The sequence below is a fragment of the Perca fluviatilis genome, chromosome 13, assembly GCF_010015445.1.
Source record: "Perca fluviatilis chromosome 13, GENO_Pfluv_1.0, whole genome shotgun sequence".
NCBI classification, from domain to species: domain Eukaryota; kingdom Metazoa; phylum Chordata; class Actinopteri; order Perciformes; family Percidae; genus Perca; species Perca fluviatilis.
In genome coordinates, this window is record NC_053124.1 from 37,527,705 (window position 1) to 37,551,964 (window position 24,260).

General features: G+C 41.7%; 1 protein-coding gene across 1 annotated transcript; it reads left to right on the forward strand.

The window, feature by feature from the left end:
• Window positions 1-24,194, forward strand: LOC120570990 (gastrula zinc finger protein XlCGF57.1-like). Its single transcript, XM_039819672.1, has 6 exons — window positions 1-286; window positions 11,331-11,486; window positions 11,539-11,557; window positions 11,647-12,304; window positions 22,932-22,969; window positions 23,201-24,194. Exons 1-6 carry the CDS (start codon window positions 94-96, stop codon window positions 24,042-24,044), a joined length of 1,908 nt encoding a protein of 635 aa, XP_039675606.1. The 5' UTR covers window positions 1-93; the 3' UTR covers window positions 24,045-24,194.
• Window positions 24,195-24,260: the final 66 nt, after the last annotated feature.

Below are 24,260 nucleotides of genomic sequence, written 5' to 3' on the forward strand. Positions count from 1 at the left end.
TTCACTGCGGCTAACTTGACACTTTGAACAAGATGGCGTCTAGCAGAAAGGAGTGTTAACAGAGTGTCTTTGTTGTGTAGAGAAAGAGGTAAAATGTGTAAAGTCCAGATGCTGAGAGCGTTGGTGGAGCAGCGACTAACTGCGGCTGCTGAAGAGATATTTGGGCTGTTTGAAAGAACGATAGCAGAGTACGAGGAGGAACTTTGTCGTTCAAAAGAGGAGAACGAGCGACAACGGGAGCTACTGGACGCTTTCTACAACACTCAGTTTCGGCTACACAGAGCAGGTTTGGTCCCTTTACTTCTTCCTCTCTCTCTGGTTAAACTGGCAGCAGGTTTGTTCGTTAAACATTCGCTCTGTCGACGTTTCGAAAAGCCTCGTTAGCTTCTCTCTTCTCTCTAAAACTGTAGTGCACTCATATAGGCCTACTAGCATTTATGGTCGATCATCCAAACGGCCCAGATCTAGCCAGCGAAAGGCTAAGTAGACTTATATGAAGTGTGTGTGTATATCTAAATAGATAGATAGATAGATAGATAGATAGATAGATAGATAGATAGATAGATAGATAGAAAGAAATAATCCATCCATCCATCCTTCTCAGACTCTCCGAAGGCGCAGCGGGCCCCTCCCGCATCTCTCACCATCATCTCACCAAACTCTACTGTTTCTGTCACTTTGAGCATAGCCTACTGAACTTCAAATCAAATGATAACATCAAATTTTGATCAGTGGCCAAACCATTTTTGTGTGTAGGGGGTTCTTGACCACTATTTCAAGGACAATTAGGAAGAAAACAAATACAAGCTTTTATGTAACTAAAATATTACATATTTTTTCCACAAATAGGCCTATTTAAATTACATTTTTTTTAAATTATTCTATAATTTAATGAGGGCCAGTTCTGTCCCAACCGGGGAATATAACAAAATATAATAAAATAAAAAAAATATATATATATCTATGTATGTGTATATATATATATATATATATATATATATATATATATATATATATATATATATATATATATATTATAAAATATAAAGAGAAAATATAATGACATTGTGAAAGAAATGTATTCATTGTTTGTTTTCTGTTAAAACAATAATTCCAGACAATGACTTCAAATCTAAAATTGAGGGCGCTATAAAAAGACAATGCTCCATTATTTCAGACAATGACTGACATCTCCGACTACAACCATACAGAAAATCTAATATTTTTTTATTATTTAGAAGATTTAAAAACCATTTAAGTAACTTCCATTCTGAAAGTTGAGGTGCTGGAAAAATAGATTTTTTTGACGGGTGTCAGGGCTCCAGATTGCGACCAAATGGACGCAAAATTGCGACCAAAATTTTAGAGTGTGCGACTGAATTTTACATCCAGTCGCACATGTGCGACCACTAAATTTGCCCCCTTTTTTACACGTTAAACGTGGACATTTCGGTACCTGGCAGCGCGTAAGCGCAAAGCTTATCTGTCCTCTCTGCATAGTGACTGAGGGCCTGATTTACGAACACTAGCGCAGTTTGCGCTGCGTCTGTTTATGCGAGTTCGGTAATAGCGCACGCTATGCTTCCACATTTTGCGTAGTATTTATCAACCCTGACACCCATCAGGCAATCAGCGTCTTTCTCCGCCCACTATACCGTAAATTGCGCTGTAGCAAAGCGGTACTGGTGCTATGATATGGCTGAGTGCAGACTGTGATATTCCCACTGCTGATGCTAGGACTGTTTGAAATGATCCTGATGCCGATATCTGTGATGTAGCGAGGAGTTTAACAACTGCTGGAATGGGATGTGAACGCTGAGTGGGAGATTCAATTTCATCTTTGATTTCTTCCAGTAACTCTAATATTGCACGGCTGCTTGATCTGTAACGCTAAATGATGTTGTGTTCACTGACAAAGTGTGATTCTTGTGTTAAAAATATGTTCAGCCTCGCCTATGTCTTCGTCAAATTACTGTTGCCATTTCACCAGCGGCATAAAGGTCTACGAGGAAACTCGACTGCGGCTGGTTTAGACCTGCTTTTAAGAGGCGCAGAATAGAGGCGCGCTCTTACTGACAGTCTTTGTAAATACCACGGGATATATAATTAGGCGCATTTTGTGCTTATCCTCCCACCTTTTTGGGTGGAACTCCCACTTTCCCCAAGTGTATTTAGCTTATTCACCGTAACCCCCAGAGTTAGACAAGTCCATACAGACCCTTCTCATCTCCGTGCGTGCTGTAACGCTGTCTGACGGCTCCAGCATTAGCTTAGCCTAGCACAGATCCTGCAGGTAACTGGTTCCAGCTAGCCTACTGCTCCGAATTGTGACAAAATAACTCCAACATGTTCCTATTTACATGTGATTTGTAGAGTCACAGCGTGTACATATAACAAGGTCACATGAGACACAGCCGTCTTCTAACCGTAAACAAACCGGGAACTATATTCTTCCACCTGAGAATATAGTTCCCGGTTTGTTTACGGTTAGAAGATGAATACTCTGCTGCAGGTATTCATGCACGACTGTTGTTGGTGATTTCCAGAGGTGGAAGACTGTTACTCACATCATGTATTGCAGTAAAAGTAGAAAAAACAGTGTAGTAGAGTTACAAATGATTGTCAGTTACAAGTCCTGCATTCAACATCTTCCCTATGTAATAGTACAAAAGTATTATCAAAATATACTTAAAGTACCAAAAGTAAAAGTGCTCATTATGCAGTGTAATATTTTATTTGATTGGATTATATTATGATCCAATTAATTGTATTAAATATGACCGATAATTTAAATAAAATGTTTTATTTAATTCAAGTAGCCTACTTGAACATAATTATTTTCTAGGGTTTAAAATGTTTACAGATTTGACATTTAATGGCACATTTATTCCACGTGCGTGCTGCCGTGTTCATGAACCAGAACTTCGACAATAAATCAGTAAGTTGCTACTCAAAAAAGTTTTTCAAGGTTGGCAGGTCTGATTGTAAATATTAGTTATACTAAACCTATTTTCATTTATATATTTGATTACAATGCTAAACAGTAGGGGTGGGCGATATATATCGTTTACGATAATATCGTCATTGTTGTGTTAACGATGTGCAAATTGACATTATCGAGTATTTAAATTACTTAGAAAAAAACACTTCAAAACACGCACTGGAACGCTACACATTCACTCATGTCAACAAAGATGGTGGTGCGTGATTGTGCAGCGGCTACTAGCTCTCCTGTCGGTGTATATTTAAACAAGTACAGCCACACTGAACTAATCAATACAGGACTATGATACACCACAGCCGTTAGGAGAGCCTTCCAGGCGGCTCATAACATCCCGGAGGACATAGCCAGACCGGGCGCTGCAGGTTGTTGTCGGCGCTAGCACGCCGAGCTAGCTACCGGCAGGATGAGAAAATAACTCCAGAGGCGGAGTGGAGGATTTCATTTTTGTGCAGAATGAATGGAGTACCGACCGCAGGATCGTTGCCCAGCACGTCTCACCTGACCTGGAGCCCTGTCGGTAATATACAGGCCATTTTATTTACCACGAAAACAGCACACTGCCGTCTACATAGCCCCCGATGCTAACGTTAGCACAAGTTTGGCTCACTGCTTACCATAGTGAACAAACTGCAGCGCGATCACCTGGAGGGGACTTTTACAAGGCGTCCTGAAAGTCTGTACTCCCCAGCTTTTTCCAGCATGTAGATTGTGTTACTAGAGGGAAGAACACACTAGACCATGTATACTCTAACATCAAGAAAGCACACAGAACTGCTCCTCTCCCTCACCTGGGCCAGTCAGGTCACATCCAACCCCCCTTGGGCCCCGCATGCATCCGTCCGGGCCCCCCCCCCCTTCCTTCTCCCCCCCCTCACCCCTCTCCGGTCCCCCCCCCCCCTCTCTCCTCCCCCCCCTCCCTCCTCTCCGTTCCCCCCTCCTTTTTTTTTCCCCCCCCCCTTTTCTCTTTCTCCTCCCCCCCTCTCTTTCCCCCCCCCCTCCTTTTTTTTTTTTTCCCTCTCCTTTTTTTCCTCCCTTCCTTCCTTTTTTCTCTTCTCCTCCTTCTTTTTCTCCCTCCCCCCACCTTTATCTCTCTTCCTTCTTTTCTTTTTTCCCCCATGCATCAGTCAGATCACATCCAACTACTCCTGGTCCCAGCATGCATCAGTCAGGTCACATCCAACTACTCCTGGTCCCAGCATGCATCAGTCAGATCACATCCAACTACTCCTGATCCCAGCATGCATCAGTCAGATCACATCCAACTACTCCTGATCCCAGCATGCATCAGTCAGATCACATCCAACTACTCCTGATCCCAGCATACATCAGTCAGATCACATCCAACTACTCCTGATCCCAGCATGCATCAGTCAGATCACATCCAACTACTCCTGATCCCAGCATGCATCAGTCAGATCACATCCAACTACTCCTGATCCCAGCATGCATCAGTCAGATCACATCCAACTACTCCTGGTCCCAGCATACATCCCGGTCAGAAGGACTATCAGAACCTGGCCTGACACTGCCCTGTCCCAGCTCCAGGACTGCTTCCAATAAGGACATGGTTGTGTGCAATATGTTACAGAACAGAGCCCTTTGTTTATTATTATGATTTCATCTGGCTTGTATGCTGCACAATTTACATTACAGCAGAGGTGTACAACTGAATGTGTACTCAGAGTTCAATGCTCCTACACTAGTTCAATTAGTATAGTATTAGTATTTTGTCTTTGAATTGTTTTTACTTACTTAAATTTTAAAGAAAATAAATAAGAACTGTTTTCATTCAACATTGTGCCCATTATTATCATCAGTGATTAAGTAACTCAGACTTTTAAAAACACATTTTTAAAAGATATCGTGTAATTATCGTTATCGGAAAAAATATCGATATTATTTTTTTGTCCATATCGCCCACCCCTACTAAACAGCTCTGTTACACTTATGCTAGTACATCGTTGATCAGCTGTTTCTCCGTAGAGAGAGAGAGAGAGAGAGAGAGAGAGAGAGAGAGACACACGGAGAGAGAGAGACACACGGAGAGAGAGAGACACACGGAGAGAGAGAGAGACACGGAGAGAGACACAGAGAGAGAGAGAGAGTGAGAGAGAGAGAGAGTGAGAGAGAGAGAGGTGCGCAACAATCAGCTGTTTTTCCGAAGGGATAGTCAACGCGTCAGCTCTTTAGATCAGATCGTGGTCACCACTACATATTTTCTTGTCTTTGTTTTTGGTAGTTGTTGTGTTTGGTGTAGTTTAATCGTCCATACGACTCTGATTTACTTTTGTCGGGTCCTCTTCGTGGAATGGATGATTAAGTTCGACTCAAATGTTTTCTGTTGAGATGCTGAAGCACTGACGTCGTGCTATTATCGTGCTAAGCTAGTTTGATTTAGCAGTAGACACACTGTACAGAGTTTTAGTTTTAATTACGTTTGAACTGATTCCAAACTTTGGACCCTTTCTGTCGTTTTCTCCAGCCTGTCTCTTCTCTTAGCCCCTCGCTATTTACGCTCTAGCCTGTGTCTTCTCTTATCGCTATTTACGCTCTAGCCTGTGTCTTCTCTTATCGCTATTTACGCTCTAGCCTGTCTCTTCTCTTATCGCTATTTACGCTCTAGCCTGTCTCTTCTCTTATCGCTATTTACGCTCTAGCCTGTCTCTTCTCTTATCGCTATTTATGCTCTAGCCTGTCTCTTCTCTTAGCCCCTCGCTATTTACGCTCTAGCCTGTCTCTTCTCTTATCGCTATTTACGCTCTAGCCTGTCTCTTCTCTTAGCCCCTCGCTATTTACGCTCTAGCATGTGCCAGCAGCAGACTGAGCAGCGTCTGGTGTGCGACAGTAATAACGATCCGTGCGGAAACGCCGTCCGTCAGCGATACAACGTTGGGAACATTGATTTAACGAAGCTTCGAGGCAAGTCATTTTGCATCGAGGATTTTTTGTAATCGAATTATTCGAGTTATTCGAGGAATCGTTTCAGCCCTACTTATTACACTTATGTGTTGTAGATAAGGCAGTACACAAGACAAACATTTGATTCTACCATAAATGTTTTTACAAATGTAGACAGACATTCACCCCTGAAAAATAGTTACATTATTTCACATGGAGGAGAATTAATGATATGCCAGTGCCACACTTTATTTTTTAAGTTTAGACTTCAAACTTCAGAATAAAATAAATAAAATGTACATCGTCTCCTACTTGAACAGGTCTGCCAAATGCTTCTCTGACATAGTAGTTAACGTTGTACTTACAGTGGTCAAGTGACCTACACTTCAGTCCTTAGGACCCACTTTGAAGTATAATCAAACTTAAAACCAAGCTCCATATATTGTCTTGTGATCCACAGACAGTCCTGTAACTACTCAGTGACTAAAAGTGTGCTCTGTATTGCAAAAGAATACAAGGACGTCACTTGAACTTGAGTCGTGCAACTGCAAACCTTTTCATTCCAACTAACTAGGGTGACAACTTCAGCTGACCGGTAGGCTTTTGTTGAGCTATTTCTTTTGAATACCAGAGGTATGTTTTTCTTCACAAAAATGAGCATCTCCGCTTTTTCACTGTCCACTTGATTTCTCTTTTCGTCTATCACATCAGAGGCTACGCTACAAAGCCATTCACTGTCAGCACTTGTGCAGGGCGCACACAGGTATTTGTGTGCAACAAGGGCAGGGAAACGGGCCTGGTTGTGTTTCCAGTTCTCCAAATGGACTATTGTTCCTGGGAGATGACCTATGAAGTAACAGAATACCGAAATATCACTTACAGATTTTTTTTACTTATCAAATGATTTATTAGTTGCACGTTTATTATTGTAAGATTTTTAGGCCTTTATTTATAGGACAGATAAACACATGAAAGTGGATAGCGGGGGGGAATGACGTGCAGCAAAGAGCTGCAGGTTGGAGTCGAACCCGCGGCCGGTGCGTTGAGGAGTAAACCTCTACATATGGACGCCTGCTCTACCAACTGAGCTACCCAGGCGCCCTTGCACATTTATTATTAACACACAGGCCGAATTATGATAAATAGGCTATTATCAATGTTATTTGCATTGCAGAATAATAATCGAGAAAGTCGCATTATTAATTAGGATGCTTTTGGTGCTAAAGTGAAATATTAAAAAAATAACCTACACATGTGCGTGTTTGATGCTTACCTGTGACGCGGCCTCGGTCTTGTCTTGGTCCTTAAACATGACATCCTCCTCCAGAATGTCTTCATACATATCCAGCAGTGATCCTGTTCGGGTCCTCTTCTCTGGGGGGGTCCTCCGTGCTGGCATCTGCACTCCTCTTTTTTTCCACGTCAAAGTACTGGTCTTTGTAGCGGGCATCAAGCATGGTTGCTAACAGAATGAAGTGCTCACACTGCACACCATTGAAGCGATGATTGACGGCTTCCGGGATGGTAGTTTTGGTGGTCTGCACGCCCAACTTGACATCATGACTTCGCATAAACGTACACACCACTTTCTAAAGCCAAGTGGTGTGTTATCTGTATACATTTTGAGCTATCCGCGTGTTGGGTTTAGGAAAAGAAGAACGGGACGGATTTAGGAAACGGGACACGATCCCGGTCTCCTGAGTGAAAGTCCTGTGTCAAAGTCAAGTTTATTTCATCCATAAAAATGGAAATTACAGTGCTCACACCCGCCTAATACAATAAATACAATACAATACAAAATTTATAAAAATGTACGTTTAAAGCGCTTGTTGTGCTGTCTGATAGCCTGAGGTATAAAAGAGAGAGCATACCGCTTAGTGCGTGTCACGGGAGGCCTTAGCCTACCACTACGTTCTCTAACCCTACCAGTCAGATTACCATGAAGGGGGTGACCCGGTTCCCTCGTTATTTTCTGTGTCATATTTGCCAGACGGTCTTCATATGCTTGATCCACTGTATTTAACTCTCCTACCATTTTTCCAGCCTTTTTAGTCACTCTATCAATCCTGGCCTTCTCGGTTATCCCAGCATTCCCCCCCCCCCACCCCACCACACAGTAGCTCCAATCACTACATATAGCTGACATGAAAAACATTCTCACCACATCTGTATTCACCTTAAAGGACTGCAACTTCCTCATACAGTATACCCGTGGACTTAATTTTTTCATCAGTAAGTCAACATGATCTGTCCATGTTAGCCTATCATTAAAAACATGTCGTTTGACACATCCACCACCCCGACCAACCTCCCTATGCAGATTTTCGGCCTTTCATGCTACTCGGTACGGCGTGAATTCACGCGCAATCACAAGGTAATCTAAGTCAGTGGAGGCCAAATGGCATTGATAAACACGCTAAAAAGCGGTTATGCGTCTTGATAACACGCCAAAATGGCATACGAATTGGTTTGTCATACGTACGCCACTCGTTGAGATCAGTGTTGCACGCCTCTGTCCGTGTCACTCGGTCGGCCGAGCAGTCGTGTCAGTGGCCGCAAAGTGGGATCACATCAGCAGCAGAAGGCCTCTGTTAAATGTCTGGTCAGCTGCTCACAGGGGGGCGAGAAGTGTGATAACATTTTCTATTTCATAAGCACCTAGTGCCCTCCTCTGCTCGACCAAACTCTGCATCATATACAATGTTGAATTCCATCTGGTAGCGACGTCTTGTTGAAGTCGTTTTACCGACAGTCCGAGCTCTTTCTGTGCATCCTCCAGCCGACTGTATGCCAGCTGGCAGTGCTCGACATGTCCAACTATTCTCCTTCCCACGGCAACATCATCTGCCACGGTGAGACAGGACACCTCACATAGTACGACATGCACTTGTTCTCTTTCTATTTTCCATTTCCCAAATGGAAAATAGAATAAATAATATAAATAATATTCTATTTTCCATTTTTTTCCATTTATATAGCGCTTTATCATAGACACTCAAAGCGCTTTTGGGGGGAGGGGGACTGGGGACTGCTCTCTAACACCACTAATGTGTAGCACCCACCTGGGTGATGCACGGCAGCCATACAACGCCTTACGATGCCAGACGCCAGACCGCTCACCAAACATCAGCTAGTTAGGGAGGGGAACATATTTTTTGTGGTGGGGGAAACCGGAGAAAACCCACGCAGACACGGGGAGAACATGCAAACCTTCTTGCTGTGAGGCCACAGCACTAACCACTGGGCCACCGTGCTGCCCAAATGTTATCAGCAGTTTACCTTCGGAGTGAGTAGTGACTCTGGAGTCATAGTGAGAGATACAGTGCTGTGCTTTCTGACCACAGTGGGAAAAGTTAGTCCCGGCAGAGCGAAGTGCGTCGTCTCGACTTCCAGTTGCATTAACCCCGACTCTCATTCTCCATGAACAACATGAAATTAAGGAGAGAGTTAACTTTTCCTGCTACAGATATCCCACCGTGGTCAGAAAGAACAGAGGAGACACTCTGGGCTAGATTTATCAAGCCGTTTGCGCCTGTTTCCAGGCGCTAATTGGTCGCAAAGACGGACGTAACCGATGCGGGCTATTTACAAACAGGGAGCACTTGGGTAAAATGGCAGATTGTCTGCCACATGAGCGAGAAGAGACAAGTTGCGCTTTCAATATGCGTTCGTGGGAGGGTCGTGGGGAAAGTGGGAGTTCCACCCAAAAAGGTGGGAGGATAAGCGCAAAGTGCGCCTAATTATATATCCCGTGGTATTTACAAAGACTGTCAGTAAGAGCGCGCCTCTATTCTGCGGGGGAAATTCTGCGCCTCTTAAAAGCAGGTCTAAACCAGCCGCAGTCGAGTTTCCTCGTAGACCTTTATGCCGCTGGTGAAATGGCAACAGTAATTTGACGAAGACATAGGCGAGGCTGAACATATGTTTTAACACAAGAATCACACTTTGTCAGTGAACACAACATCATTCAGCGTTACAGATCAAGCAGCCGAGCAATATTAGAGTTACTGGAAGAAATCAAAGATGAAATTGAATCTCCCACTCAGCGTTCACATCCCATTCCAGCAGTTGTTAAACTCCTCGCTACATTATATATTATATATTATATATACATATATAATATATACATATATAATATTATATATAATATTATATATGTATATATATTATATACATTACAGATATCGGCATCAGGATCATTTCAAACAGTCCTAGCATCAGCAGTGGGAATATCTCAGTCTGCACTCAGCCATTTCATAGCACAAGTACCGCTTTGCTACAGCGCAATTTACAGTCTAGTGGGCGGAGAAAGACGCTGATTGGCTGATGGGTGTCAGGGTTGATAAATACTACGCAAAATGTGGAAGCATAGCGTGCGCTATTACCGAACTCGCATAAACGGACGCAGCGCAAACTGCGCTAGTGTTCGTAAATCAGGCCCAGAGTTTCTCTCGCTGTGACTCTAGAGTCGCTATTCACTCTGAAGCTAATCACCATCACTCTCTCATTCGCTCTACCATGCACACCCACACACACACACACACGCTATTCTCTTGAAGAGATCGACGCACACCAACGCACAAGTATAAACTTCAATTCAATTTTATTTATAGTATCAAATCATAACACGAGTTATCTCGAGACACTTTACAGATAGAGTAGGTCTAGACCACACTCTATAATTTACAAAGCCCCAACAATTCCAGTAATTAATCCAGCAGAGCATGGAAGGACGTAGTAGGAAGCAGCAGAGTTTTGAATGTGGTGACAGTTTCTGCCCCCCCGAACCCAGATTGGGAGCTGGTTCCATAGGAGAGGAGCCTGATAACTTCAGGCCATTTAAGTAGGCTGGACCCCTGGGTTTCAGTTTTTTTCCTTTCCCCACACTGATGCAAAAATACATTTGCTGCAATACTGATTCTCCAAAGTTCAGTTAAAAAAATCTTTAGAAGAATGCAAATTAATCGTTAGATCAATCAATGACAAAAATAATCGTTAGGGACAGCCCTAAATGGTTACATTTTGTAGCTTGTTTTAGCAAGCTGACCTTAACAAGCTATGCTTCTTTGTATCAGTTTGTTAGACTAAATTTGTAAGTTTTCATATCTGTGACGATACAAACTACCTCTCAGTTCAGCTCAGTTCAATTTTATTTATATAGCACGTTTAAAAACAACCATAGTTGACCAAAGTGCTTAACAAGCTCCAAAAATCAAAGAGATAATATACACAAAAAACACAATATACAATACAAAATAACCAACCGTAGAAAAATGTCAAGGTATCAAAGCTCAACTTGAATTGAAAGCCAATGAATAATAGTGGGTCTTAAGTAAGGACTTGAATGTTTTAATGGTTCATTATTATTGGTTTGAGTTTAGTTTGAGTGGTGGTCAGTAATGTGTCTGTTTCATTCTGTTTCCTGCAGATGTTGAGCAGCTGTCGGTGGTTAAAGAAGACGTTCCCCCTGAGCAGCAGGAGTGTAGCTCCAGTGTGGACCAGCAGGAGCCAGAGCCCCCCCCACACATTAAAGAGGAACAGGAGGAACTGTGGAGCAGTCAGGAGGGAGAGCAGCTTCAAGGGCTGGAGGAGGCTGATATCATCAAGTTCCCATTCACTCCTGTCCCTGTGAAGAGTGAAGATGATGAAGAGGAAGCTCACTCCTCACAGCATCCACTTTTACAACCAGAGACTGAAGACCAGGCTGGAGACTCTTCTGAACCTGAGACTGATGACAATGCTGATTGGAAGGAGACCAGAGAACCTCAGTCAGCTTTAAACTCTCTGAAACACGATTCAACATGTAAGAAAACATTCAGCTGCTCTGAGTGTGGGAGAAGATTTGGCCGCAAGGAAAATCTGAAGAGTCACATGAGAACTCATACAGGAGAGAAACCTTTCAGCTGCCCGTTCTGTATGAAATCTTTTACACACAGTGCAAATTTACGGTCACACATGATAATCCACACAGGGGAGACGCCCTTCAGTTGCTCTGAGTGTGGAAAAAGTTTTTGCTACAAGACACACCTGCAGACACACATGATGACTCACACAGGAGAAAAACCTTTCAGCTGCTCGGTCTGTAAGAAATCTTTCACAGAGAGAGGAAGTTTAAAGGCACACATGAGAATCCACACAGGGCAGACGCCATTTAGCTGCTCTGAGTGTGGAAAAAGATTTAACCAGATCTCAAATCTGAGGAGACACATGAGAACTCATACAGGAGAAAAACCTTTCAGCTGCTCTGTCTGTAAGAAATCTTTTACACAGAGTAACCATTTAAAATATCACATGAAACAACACACAGGAGAGGAACCGTCTACTTCCTGTGTTAGTGACATCAGAGAGCAGCAGGAGTGGAGCTCCAGTGGGGACCAGGAGCAGCCAGAGAATCTCAGCCAGGTTGGAACTCTCTGAACCATAGAAATGAAATGGATAGAAAGGCCATTTCCATTCAAATCAATGTAGCATAATGGTCAGAGTGGCAGCCATTTTTATGTGTACCATTGCCATGGTAACGTATAAACTTCAGCATAAGCCCTGATTGGTTGGTTCCATTCACAGTGTTTCCTGGGGCCTGTTTCACAAAAGCAGAATTTATAAATCCAGGACAACTGATAAAGTGAGGCTTGACCTAGTCTAATCTCTGCAGCCTGGCTTGGTGTATTTCACGAAGGCCGAGCCAGGCTGAGGAGGAGCGACTAGGTCGAGCCAGGCTGAAGGAATTCGGATAGATGCACGTTCACGGCTTTCCTTAGGTCGGTAACAGATTTATCAATGCTAAAATGTAGATACCTGTATATGCATTGTTCATACTTTATACAGAGTGAGCAGCAGCTTCTTGTGGAAGACGGACTGAATGCGTAAGCAGCCTAAACATATACATTAACTGACCACTGCTCTGAACTGAAACTGTCATAATCATACCATTCAAGGATTAGGCTGCTGATCAATGGCACAAATTAACCGTTGTACTCTTTGCCTTAAAAATAAGCAGAAGATAACGTTACTCAAGAAATGTACTATGAAGGTCAATTTTCTACAACGCTAGAATAGTAAATATCTCTTTCACTCTGTTTCTTCCTCTTTCTCTCATGGTCTTAAATATTAATTTCCTAAGTCATATTATCTTCCACTGCTCGCTAGACTATCAATCAGTCGGTCCTTCTTTACATATGATATGCTTTGCTCCCTCATATATATGGACATAGAAAAGAAAGACAATGAAGAAATTGGACTCTAAAATCTAGGAACTATAATGATAATGAAGTGATACATTTCATGCACACTGTAAACATGAATGTAACAGAGTGATATTTATCAGTTATTTCCCCCCCAGCAAAATATAAGGTCAAAAAACCATTGAGGTGTCCTCTCCCTGTTGTTACATGAATGTACAGTAGCCTACAACACTAGATACTTACTGGTCCAGTCAACTAAGACTATAATTTGGCAGGATTGTACAATTAGGATATGTTCTTAAAAATGTACAATCCTCCCAAATTATAGTCGTAAAAGAATACAAAAAAAGTAATCAACTAAAATAATTTAAGGTGAATGGTCCACTATAGAAACACACATGTACAGCACTTTAAATATTGCCCTTAGTAACAGACTTCATTTAAAACACTTTTGAAATGCTATCAGCCTTTTCTAATTATCTCAACAACTGCCATAATATATTCATTAAACTTCTAACAACAATATGAACAGCAGTCTTCATACAGCACTATAACAGTAACAATGACTGTCACATGAATAATTATAAAAAATAATTATGTAAGTCACAACTTACATAATACTTATAATAACAGTATTTAAATGAACAACAATATGCACCAATTTTATTTTAATGCAGGCTGATAACAATAAGGTAAAACCACTGCTGAGTGAACAGGGAAGGCTCCAGGATGAATAAATCCTGGCTGTTAGCATGGTCAGGACCAGGCTAGCGCCACAGACGAAATCTCCATGGTAACTTAGGTGCCTCTGCTTTTGTGAAACCAAGTCGAGGCTAAATTGAGCCAGGATAATAACAACAGAGTGAAAACCTAATCTCCCCTTGCGGAATTAATAAATATACATTATTACATCATTATTATTATTATTATGATAACTTGAATTACCCCGGCTTAATCCCTCCGCTGCCTCAAGATAGCAATACGCCCAGAATGTACCTGAACACACCACCCTGTAAGACCAGCACGCCCGTGGACCATAGATGGGCGCAGGTGCATTTGCTGTTCAAACGACGTGGGCGCTGGACGGGAAACTGACAACTGCGTCGGTCTTAAAGTAGCGAAGACACTTGCGTCGAGCTCTGCGCTGCGCCGGGTGCAAGATAGGACCCTGGAACGGAAAAAACAAAGAAAACATATCTCAAAGCCGTTGCATACCTTTCCAAGGAAACATAAGATGTAGTTTAACAACACTGTTAGACCCTGTAACCTCTGTGTGTTTCCTGTTTCCTGCAAACTAAAAGTTAAGACTATGAATAATCTGGTGCTCCTGTTGTATGGTGTATTGTATTAGCCAATGTTGTGTATTGTTTTTCCTGTATTTGCTTGTGAGGTTTTTCTTTAAGGTATGTTTCTATTGTTGAGTTTGTGTTCTTTACGGTCTTTTATGTAAGTCTTGACTTATTGTATTTTAAAAAAGGGTCCATCTAGGGACATGCATTGCAATTTATCTTAGGCTATAGATAGATAGATAGATAGATAGATAGATAGATAGATAGATAGATAGATAGATAGATAGATAGATAGATAGATAGATTGATTTTAATTAATTATGTCTAAAATACACTTTTAAATCCTTGAAAGCTGTATTGTCTTTATGAGAACACAATAAAGGGAGATTTCACTTTTTTTTTTTTTCATATGTACACCACATTAGACCAGGTCCAGGTCCAAAACCACATGCCTAGACTTGTCAAATCTGGACCAAAATATCCCAGAGGGGCTAAAGATTCTTAAAAACACAGTTTCAGATTTGTGAAAGCTTTTTTCTATTTGTGATTTCCCTGTTCTTGTTCCTATGTAGACCACATCAGACACATGAGAATAAGTGAATTCTTCCTTTTAATATTATTATTTTTATAAAGGTCTCAAATGTAATACCTGAAGGTCTTAAAAGTCTGAAAATGTGACTGGTTGAAACCTGCAGAAACTCTGATATTAAGACTTTTATGTGTTCACATTTTCTGTTGTTGTTCTGCCCTCTAGTGTCAGAAACCAGGAGTGACACTCTGGGTCCACTTCCTGTGGGGAACAGTTTTCACACTAAAAGACTGACATTATTATTATTATTATTATTCCCCTTTTTAAAGGCGAGATGTTACGATATATCTTACAGCTTGGCACACAGACTCTTGTCCATGTGATTTTTCTTTTGCTGTTTCAAAAGTTCATTAAAGCACTATCAAACCCTTTGTTTTTTCTTAAAGTATATTTCATTTTTTGGCGCTGGCCTGGGTAGGGAACAGGTGAAACTAAATGCAGTCTCAGCTTCTGCACTTTTCTCATAAAACTTTAAGAAACTGGAAACAAACATCAATCATCTTCTGAATTTGTTTTTCTTAGAGTCCTGAAAATGTATTAAAAACATTTGTCGTTCTGCAAACTAAGTTGGTTAAAAAAGTAGGGATGAGCGAGTACAGCATTATCTGTATCTGTTAACCATATGAATTATCTGTATCTGTACTCGGACTGGGCGGGGCTTAACCCGGAAGTGGGAGGCATTTAACCCGGAAGTGTGTCGGGTTGTCTTGAAATGGGCGGGGCTTTAACCAGTATGTTATTTTAAGCATGCAATTGATATGGTTGATCAGAAATTGTTATATTTATTGCTGATTAGAAAACTATTTACATGACAGCATCAGCATTGAGCTTCAGATCAATGCTTTTGATCACGATAACAAACTATTTAGACCACAACTACCTTTATTTTTTTTATAAAATACAGCAAGAAAGTGTCAGACACTCAGTGCGTGAAGTAAAAAAACTTGGTTAGAGCCAGCTGATGGTTTAAAAAAAACAAAAACCTCCGATGACCGGCAGAGAGAGGGAGAGAGAGAGTGTGTGTGTGTGTGTAGCTAATTAATTTGTAATATAGTTTTATACCACTACTTCCTTTATTTTTTTTATGAAATACAGCAAGAAAGTGTAATTACTACTACTAGTGTAATAAGTAAGTACTACAAACCGAAGTAAAAAATAAACCTGAAGCTGAAGAAATCCTAAACGTTAACGGAAAAGACCCGCGAACCTGAGTGACTGAGGGAGAGACAGAGTGTGCTGTGTTTGAGTGAGCAGAGCGGAGCGGGACACAGCAACACAATAAATCTGTATGTGTGTAGGGGAGGGGCGCTGTGTGACTAGCCTATCACAGAACGCAGACACAGTCAGCTACCCAATGAGAATTTGTATTCAATCCGAGCACAGATATTGACTCGTATTACTCGTATGATACTCGTACTCGGCAAAAGTGCTTTATCCGTACCGGATACTCGTTTCAGCCGAGTATCCGGCTCAACTCTATAAAAAAGTAAAGAGTAGCAGGTGTTATCTTATCTTCCTTGTTTTGATCTGAAAGTCTGACAGTTGTGGACTTTTATTTTGAAGCTCAGCAACTAATCTACACCGGAAGCTGTAGTCTTCACTGCGGCTGACTTCACACTTTGAACAAGATGGCGTCTAGCGGAAAGGAGTGTTAGCAGAGCGTCTTTGCTGTGTAGAGAAAGAGGTAAAATGTGTAAAGTCCAGATGCTGAGAGCGTTGGTGGAGCAGCGACTAACTGCGGCTGCTGAAGAGATATTTGGGCTGTTTGAAAGAACGATAGCAGAGTACGAGGAGGAACTTTGTCGTTCAAAAGAGGAGAACGAGCGACAACGGGAGCTACTGGACGCTGTTTTCAACCCTCAGCTTCGGCTACACAGAGCAGGTTTGGTCCCTTTTACTTCTTCCTCTCTCTCTGTGTTCTCTCTCTGTTTATACAGACAGCGGGTTTGTTCGCTAAACAGCTTGATTTTGAAATCCGCCGGCGCTAAAACTGTAGTGCACTCATATAGGCCTGCTAGCATTTATGGTCGATGAATCCAAACGGCCCACATCTAGCCAGCGACAGTCTTAGCAAAGTTAGCGGACTGATACATGTGAGACTACGTCCGGTTTTCAAAATAAGGTGCCAAGTAAACTCATGCAAAGTATATACAAAGAAATATAGTATATAAAAAAAACCAAACTAGATTAGGCTATTGGATTGCATATATTTTGGATTATGTTATATGTAAATGCCTGTGTTCTTCATAGATTAAAATTGTGAAAGAAATTATTGTTTGGTTGCTGTTAAAACGATAATTCCAGACCAGTGTTTCCCACAGAATTAGATTATATTTGTGGTGGTAGCTGACCCAGGGTTGGGGGGTGCACACGCACGGAAAGAGGTGCAGACTTCTTATATTAATTGTATTGCAAATATTTGTATACAAAATTCTGCAGGTAACAGTTAAACATTTTAAATGTAATGGTATAATGCTGTAAGGGAAGTTGGCTTTCGCATCTGACAACAAAGTCCAGTTCATTTGATTAGTATAAACCGGGTATAACCGTATCTTTTTCCCAAGGAGCACGTTTTGCTCCCCAGTTGAAAAATGTAGGAGTTGTATGGGAAACACTGCAGACGATGACAAATCTAAAACCAGACATGAAAATCACTCACCTTTCGGCAAAATTTGCCGTTTTGAAACCAAAATAGGTGACCTACGTGAATCGTGTAGTAAGTACTCGGGCCTGGTGCCCGATTTCTTGCGTATGACTATTTTAGAAAAATAAATAAATTAAAAAGTCCACATGGGATTTGTTTTAATGCGCTGGATTTAACCATACTGTCTATGGATTTAACCAATCATCGAACTTCCACCAACCAATGAAACGAGTTCTAGCCAATCAGATGCAAAGTAGGGCGGGTCTTTGCCGAAATGTCAGAGTGCGGTGCCGGTGTGTTCTCCGTGGTAACGCGGCTAAAAAAAAAAAAAAATGTAGGCAAAGTTTATCAAACTTGTAGCTTTGGTTGAGGAAGTAGTTAAAACAAATGGCGCTGGGCATGAATGGAGGACAAGAAGAAAAGGGTGGAGACGGGAAGTCGGGTGCTTGCTTCTGCAGCGCATGTTTTGGACGGCAGCAGCGGTAAGACGGGGCTTGCTAGTCATTAGATGCTGGTCACAAAGCTTTGGTCCGTGCACTCTGTCATACGAGTACGTTACCGGCCACGACCGCTACCGTTAAGACTGTTCCTTTACTGACCGACCGTGATACAAACAATACGAGTGTGCACGTTCACTGTAGCTATCTGAAGCCCAAACTGCCTTGATAAAGCTGTCTGTTTGGAATCAGCATGGCAGGTATTAAACATAACGGCCTTGTCCCAGAGTTTAGACGTCTAGCTATATGAAAAGATAAACAATGACACGTTTTTAATAAATGTAAATAAAGCAGCTAATATCAACATGGACAAAATCATGAATGTACTAATTTGCTTTTTTGATGATGACCTGGCCAAAGTAGTAAAGTTTAGTTTTTTTTTTGTGATTTATGATATTATTGCAATATGTAAATCCACATTGACTCTTTATTTAATATATGGTTGGAAGAAGTAAAAATTGATCCAAACTTTTTAGTCTTTAAAAATATTGACTTTTATTATTGTGTAATGTCAGAAGGACTTTAACTGTTTTGCCAGTCAAATTAACTTTAATGAGTGCATATTGAAATATTATATTGTTGGTTGGCAAAAAATGCATCAGATTGATGCTTTAAAATATGGAATATTTAAAATTTTCTTCTGGGGGAGCATGCCCCCGGAAATATCGGTAATATCCTTCTCACCTTTTTCACCCCTGACCCATTTTCATGCCTGTAAAACTGAAGGCGCTATAAAAAGACAATGCTCCATAATTTCAGACAATGACTGACATCTATGACTACAAACCTACAGAAAATCTAATATTTTTACTGTATAAATTAGGAGATTCCAACCTTTTACCGTTGAATAACTTCAAATCTGAAAATTGAGGCGCTATAAAAATAAAGATTTTCTTGATGGGTGTAGTCAGAGATGTCCTGACCTGAACTCAAATATGTCAGTCATTGTCTGAAATTTATCATCATTCGTTTTGAGGGAGAAGCAACTTTTCAACCACAAGGTTGAAGCTGTGATCACTTTTGGGCACGTGGATAAAGGACTGGATAGAGACTAGGGCTGAACGATTTTTTTAAAATAATCTATTGCGATTTTTTTCAAAGATATTGCGATTGTGATTCGATATGCGATTATTTTTTTAAGCTCTTTGTCTTCTGTATTATTCAACAAAAACTAGCAGTAAATCATTGTATAGTATGAACAACACAAGGTTAGATAGATTAAACAAACTGTTCTTTCCTGGAGGCCAGGTCTGTAGGTGATGCATCAATGTATATGAATGACATCTTTTATTTAACTACTTCAATCCCAGTAGTATATTGAGCACTGAACAAGCTTGGTGTAAACATTCATATGAAAGTCAGAAACAAATCACACTAAAGTGCAGATTGCAGAGATATAAAAACAAATGTGGCTTTACCACACTTAGTAGTATTTAATTATTTAATACTTTATATGTGGATTGCACTTTTTAAACACTGTCTTTGAACTTTACTAGACAGTTAAGTAAAAATATATACATCGGTGTATTTTCTTTCACAGCGCTCAGAGAGGAGCTGCCTCCAGCCCCTCCCTCCCCTCATGAAGTTGCGTGCCGTGTGCATGACAGCGTCAACGACGCTGCACTAGCTCAGAGAGGCTATCGTTACGTTAGCAGTAGCATGCAGGTGTTGCCGTGGGATTAACTGGACTAATAAAACCGTTGAAACAACGCGGCCACGCTGCTGTGACAGCTCCCCGAACGTCATTTATCAGAGTCTGGTTGTTATCCCTCTCCGCAGCAGTCTCCGCTCCATATCTCTATAACGGAGCTAACCGGAGATAACTGCTAACCGGAGCTAACCGCTAATCAGAGCTAATCGTTGCTAACCGAGCCTTCAGTTCTGCGTGCCTGTATTCATTAACTGCATGTATGGACTGGAGCCCGAATAAAACCCTTTTCAAGTTTTAAACTACAACTCAGAGTTGCTTGAATGACAGAAATCTGGTCAAGGTACGGCGTACCGTTAGCGTGCTAAGTTGGTGCTTTCTCTGCGGAGTGCAGACTGATTTGCTCTCGTGAGTCACGTGACCAAATCGCGTTTTAACATATCGCGATATTATCGCAAATGCAATTAATTGTTCAGCCCTAATAGAGACAGAGCACATTTAAGGTTGTAGCAGGCAGACCTGCCAACCTGCTACGCATTTTGCGTAGTAGATACACATTTTGACATCAAAATACGGTGATACGATTTGTCACTTTAAACTACGCAAAAATCAGGTGACTGCTTTGAGTTCACTGGTTGACGGTTGACGTGCAGTAGCCATCTCAGTCTTGGATTTCGTTACAAAGGTCTTATATATTTTTTGCGTTTCCTAGGATTAAGCTCATACCGTAAAAAAGAAATTAACTATTACTAATTTAGGCTAATTTAAAAACTGACTGGAGCCAGTCGCTGGACGCACCGAAGGAACGAGACACAAAGTAAACACGCCTCTCTGACCGGTACCGGGGGGTAAACACTCCTCTCTGACCGGTACCGGGGGGTAAACACTCCTCTCTGACCGGTACCGGGGGGTAAACACACCTCTCTGACCGGTACCGGGGGGTAAACACTCCTCTCTGACCGGTACCGGGGGGTAAACACACCTCTCTGACCGGTACCGGGGGGTAAACACACCTCTCTGACCGGTACCGGGGGGTAAACACTCCTCTCTGACCGGTACCGGGGGGTAAACACACCTCTCTGACCGGTACCGGGGGGTAAACACTCCTCTCTGACCGGTACCGGGGGGTAAACACACCTCTCTGACCGGTACCGGGGGGGGTAAACACTCCTCTCTGACCGGTACCGGGGGGTAAACACACCTCTCTGACCGGTACCGGGGGGGTAAACACACCTCTCTGACCGGTACCGGGGGGGTTAGCGGTTAAACTGAGCGGAGGCTGTGCAGAATGTGTCGGTGTCTGTCGGAACCTGGCTGGCCGCTCGGCGCCTTCACACAAAGCTCAAGCTAACGTGCTAATGGCTTATTATCTGCAGAGATTGTCTCTGTGAGCGAATCAATCTGCGTCTTATAACAAACAGAGCGAGCTGCCGCCAACAGCACAGATCAACATCTGTTGATCTGTGCAGGACTTCACTGTGAGCGGACTGTTTGGAGACGATTAGACCGGTAGGTAACGGTAAAGGTTATCTGCTAATGTGGCAGAGGTGGAAGGTGGAAGACTTACTCAGATCATGTATTGCAGTAAAAGTAGAGTTACAAATTACTTGTCAGTTACAAGTCCTGCATTCAACATCTTCCTTAAGTAATACAAAAGTCATTATTATCAAAATATACTTTTAAGTACCAAAAGTAAAAGTGCTCATTATGCAGTGTAATATATCTTATTTTATTGGATTATATTATGATCCAATAAAATGAATTAAATATGACTGAAAATTTAAATAAAATGTTTTATTTAATTCAAGTAGCCTACTTGTACGTAATTATTTTCTAAGGTTTAAAATGTAGACAGGTTTGACATTTGCCCCTCATACTTCTGTCGGAATGGGTACGAAGTCGTCATTGTATTTAATTTGAAATAGTATTAAAAAGGTCTTAAAAAGCCTTAAATTTAAGTTCAGGATCCTGGGGTTACCCTGTATATTGTTCGTGTTTGTTGGTTAAAAAAAATTTAATTTTAGCCTAGGCCAATTTTGGAACAATATTATAGTGGAAGAATGGATATAATATGTGCGCTCTAGTATCTGTGTATTTTGCGTAATGCAGTTGAGACGAAAGTCAGACACCGTCAGCGACACAGGCAGATATCTCGAGAATCCATCGGCCAATTTGAATGATTGACACCTCTATTGAACTGTCGGAGTCAATAGAATTGAATGACACTCAAGATCAATGTCATCTACACCAGTGGCCAACCACAACAATGCTTATACACTGTAGGCCAATAGATGCCTTCTATTTACTTAATGTTAGAAACCTCCTCCCTGTACTGAAAATGCTGGTAGACTGTCAGAAACTGATTCAAAGGGACACAAAAACATTGGAATAACACTTAGCAGAGTTGATATGCCTTCGAACACAAGTTTTCATCACAAAACAGCAAAGGTAAGACATAATTCCTGGTTATGGATGTATAAAGTGAGGTTACCTTTTTGCTCTTCTTTGGCTGCTATCTCGGTGGTTTTCTGTTGTAGAGTGGTAAGACATATACTGTTGGAATCAGCGGAGTAATCTTATAGAAATAGGCTACTATAGGCCTAGTATTTTGGGACATACTATAAAAGTATTACAGTATTTTGGAGACTATTATGACTGGTTAACTGGTGATTGGTAAGCATGTGAACTAAACGATTCCCATCAGTCACTTAGACATAAAAACATAGGAAAATAGGGTCCAGGTTGAAAAAGGGTAGTTACCCTTTAACACTTGCCAAAGTTTACACATGTGATTATTTCCACACTGCAAACATTTAACAACCATGACACACCTTTAAGCCCTGACTGCTCGACTGATACAAACTCAGTAAAACTGATTAGTGGGAGGAAGCTGACTTTTTACTTATATATCGATGGTAAAAAAAGCTGATATTAAAAGATCGATGTCTGGATTTTATTAATCGTTATCAGATCACTCAAAGATATAGTTTGAGATTTGATCATTTTATCCCAGCCCTAGTATTGATTTGTCTTCATATGTCAGTGGAAAGGTTTGACGAGATCCCACATTTCATAATTCATTACGCCTTCCCTAAATAAAGAAAATGTCTCTATAACGTCTGTGTTTCCTGCAGATGTTGAGCAGCTGTTGGTGGTTAAAGAAGAGGTTCCCCCTGAGCAGCAGGAGTGTAGCTCCAGTGTGGACCAGCAGGAGCCAGAGCCCCCCCCACACATTAAAGAGGAACAGGAGGAACTGTGGAGCAGTCAGGAGGGAGAGCAGCTTCAAGGGCTGGAGGAGGCTGATATCACCAAGTTCCCATTCACTCCTGTCCCTGTGAAGAGTGAAGATGATGAAGAGGAAGCTCAGTCCTCACAGCTTCATCAAAGACAAACTCAACACATGGAAACAGAAGCTGATGGAGAGGACTGTGGAGGACCAGAACCAGCCAGGAACTATCATCCACATCCACGTTTACAACCAGAGACTGAAGACCAGACTAGAGACTCTTCTGAACCTGAGACTGATGACAGTGCTGATTGGAAGACCAGAGAACCTCAGTCAGCTTTAAACTCTCTGAAACATGATTCAATATGTAGGAAACCATTCAGCTGCCCTGAGTGTGGGAGAAGATTTGGCGACAGGAGAAATCTAAAAAGACACATGAGAACTCACACAGGAGTAAAACCTTTCAGCTGCTCTGTTTGTAATACAACTTTTAGTCAGGGTGGAACTTTACAGAGACACATGGCAGTCCATACCAGAGAGAAACCTTTCAGTTGCTCAGTGTGTAGGAAATCCTTTGCACTTAATGGCTGTTTACGGAAACACATGAGAATCCACACAGGAGAAAAACCATTTAGCTGCTCTGAGTGTGGGAGAAGATTTAGTCAAAGCTCAAGTCTGAAGACACACATGATGACTCATACAGGAAAGAAACCTTTCAGCTGCTCAGTCTGCAATAGATATTTTAAACTTAGGGCACATTTAAATAAACACATGAGAACTCACACAGGAGATAAACCATTCAGCTGCTCTGAATGTAGGAAAAGATTAGATTGCAGGACGAGTTTGAAAAGACATATGAGAGTCCACACAGGAGAAAGACCTTTCAGCTGCTCAATCTGTCAGAAATCTTTCAAACAGAGGGAACATTTAAAGAGACACATGAAACAACACACAGGAGGGGAACCATCTACTTCCTGTGTTAGTGACATCAGAAAGCAGCAGCAGGAGTGGAGCTCCAGTGGGGACCAGGAGCAGCCAGAGAATCTCAGCCAGGTTGGAACTCTCTGAACACTGTAATCTGTCAACTCAGTAAATTCAGCAGTTATCCAGTATGTAGTCTACATCCACGACCTTCCACTTCCGGGATTGCCCTGGAAATTCCACCGGATGTCCTTCATTTCAGCCGGATGTCCATCCCCTTCCTCTTTCTTTGTGTTGGCGTTCTAACCTCCGGTGGATTTGTGAGGACTATGGTTAACTGCTCCTCAGATCTCTGCAGGGTAA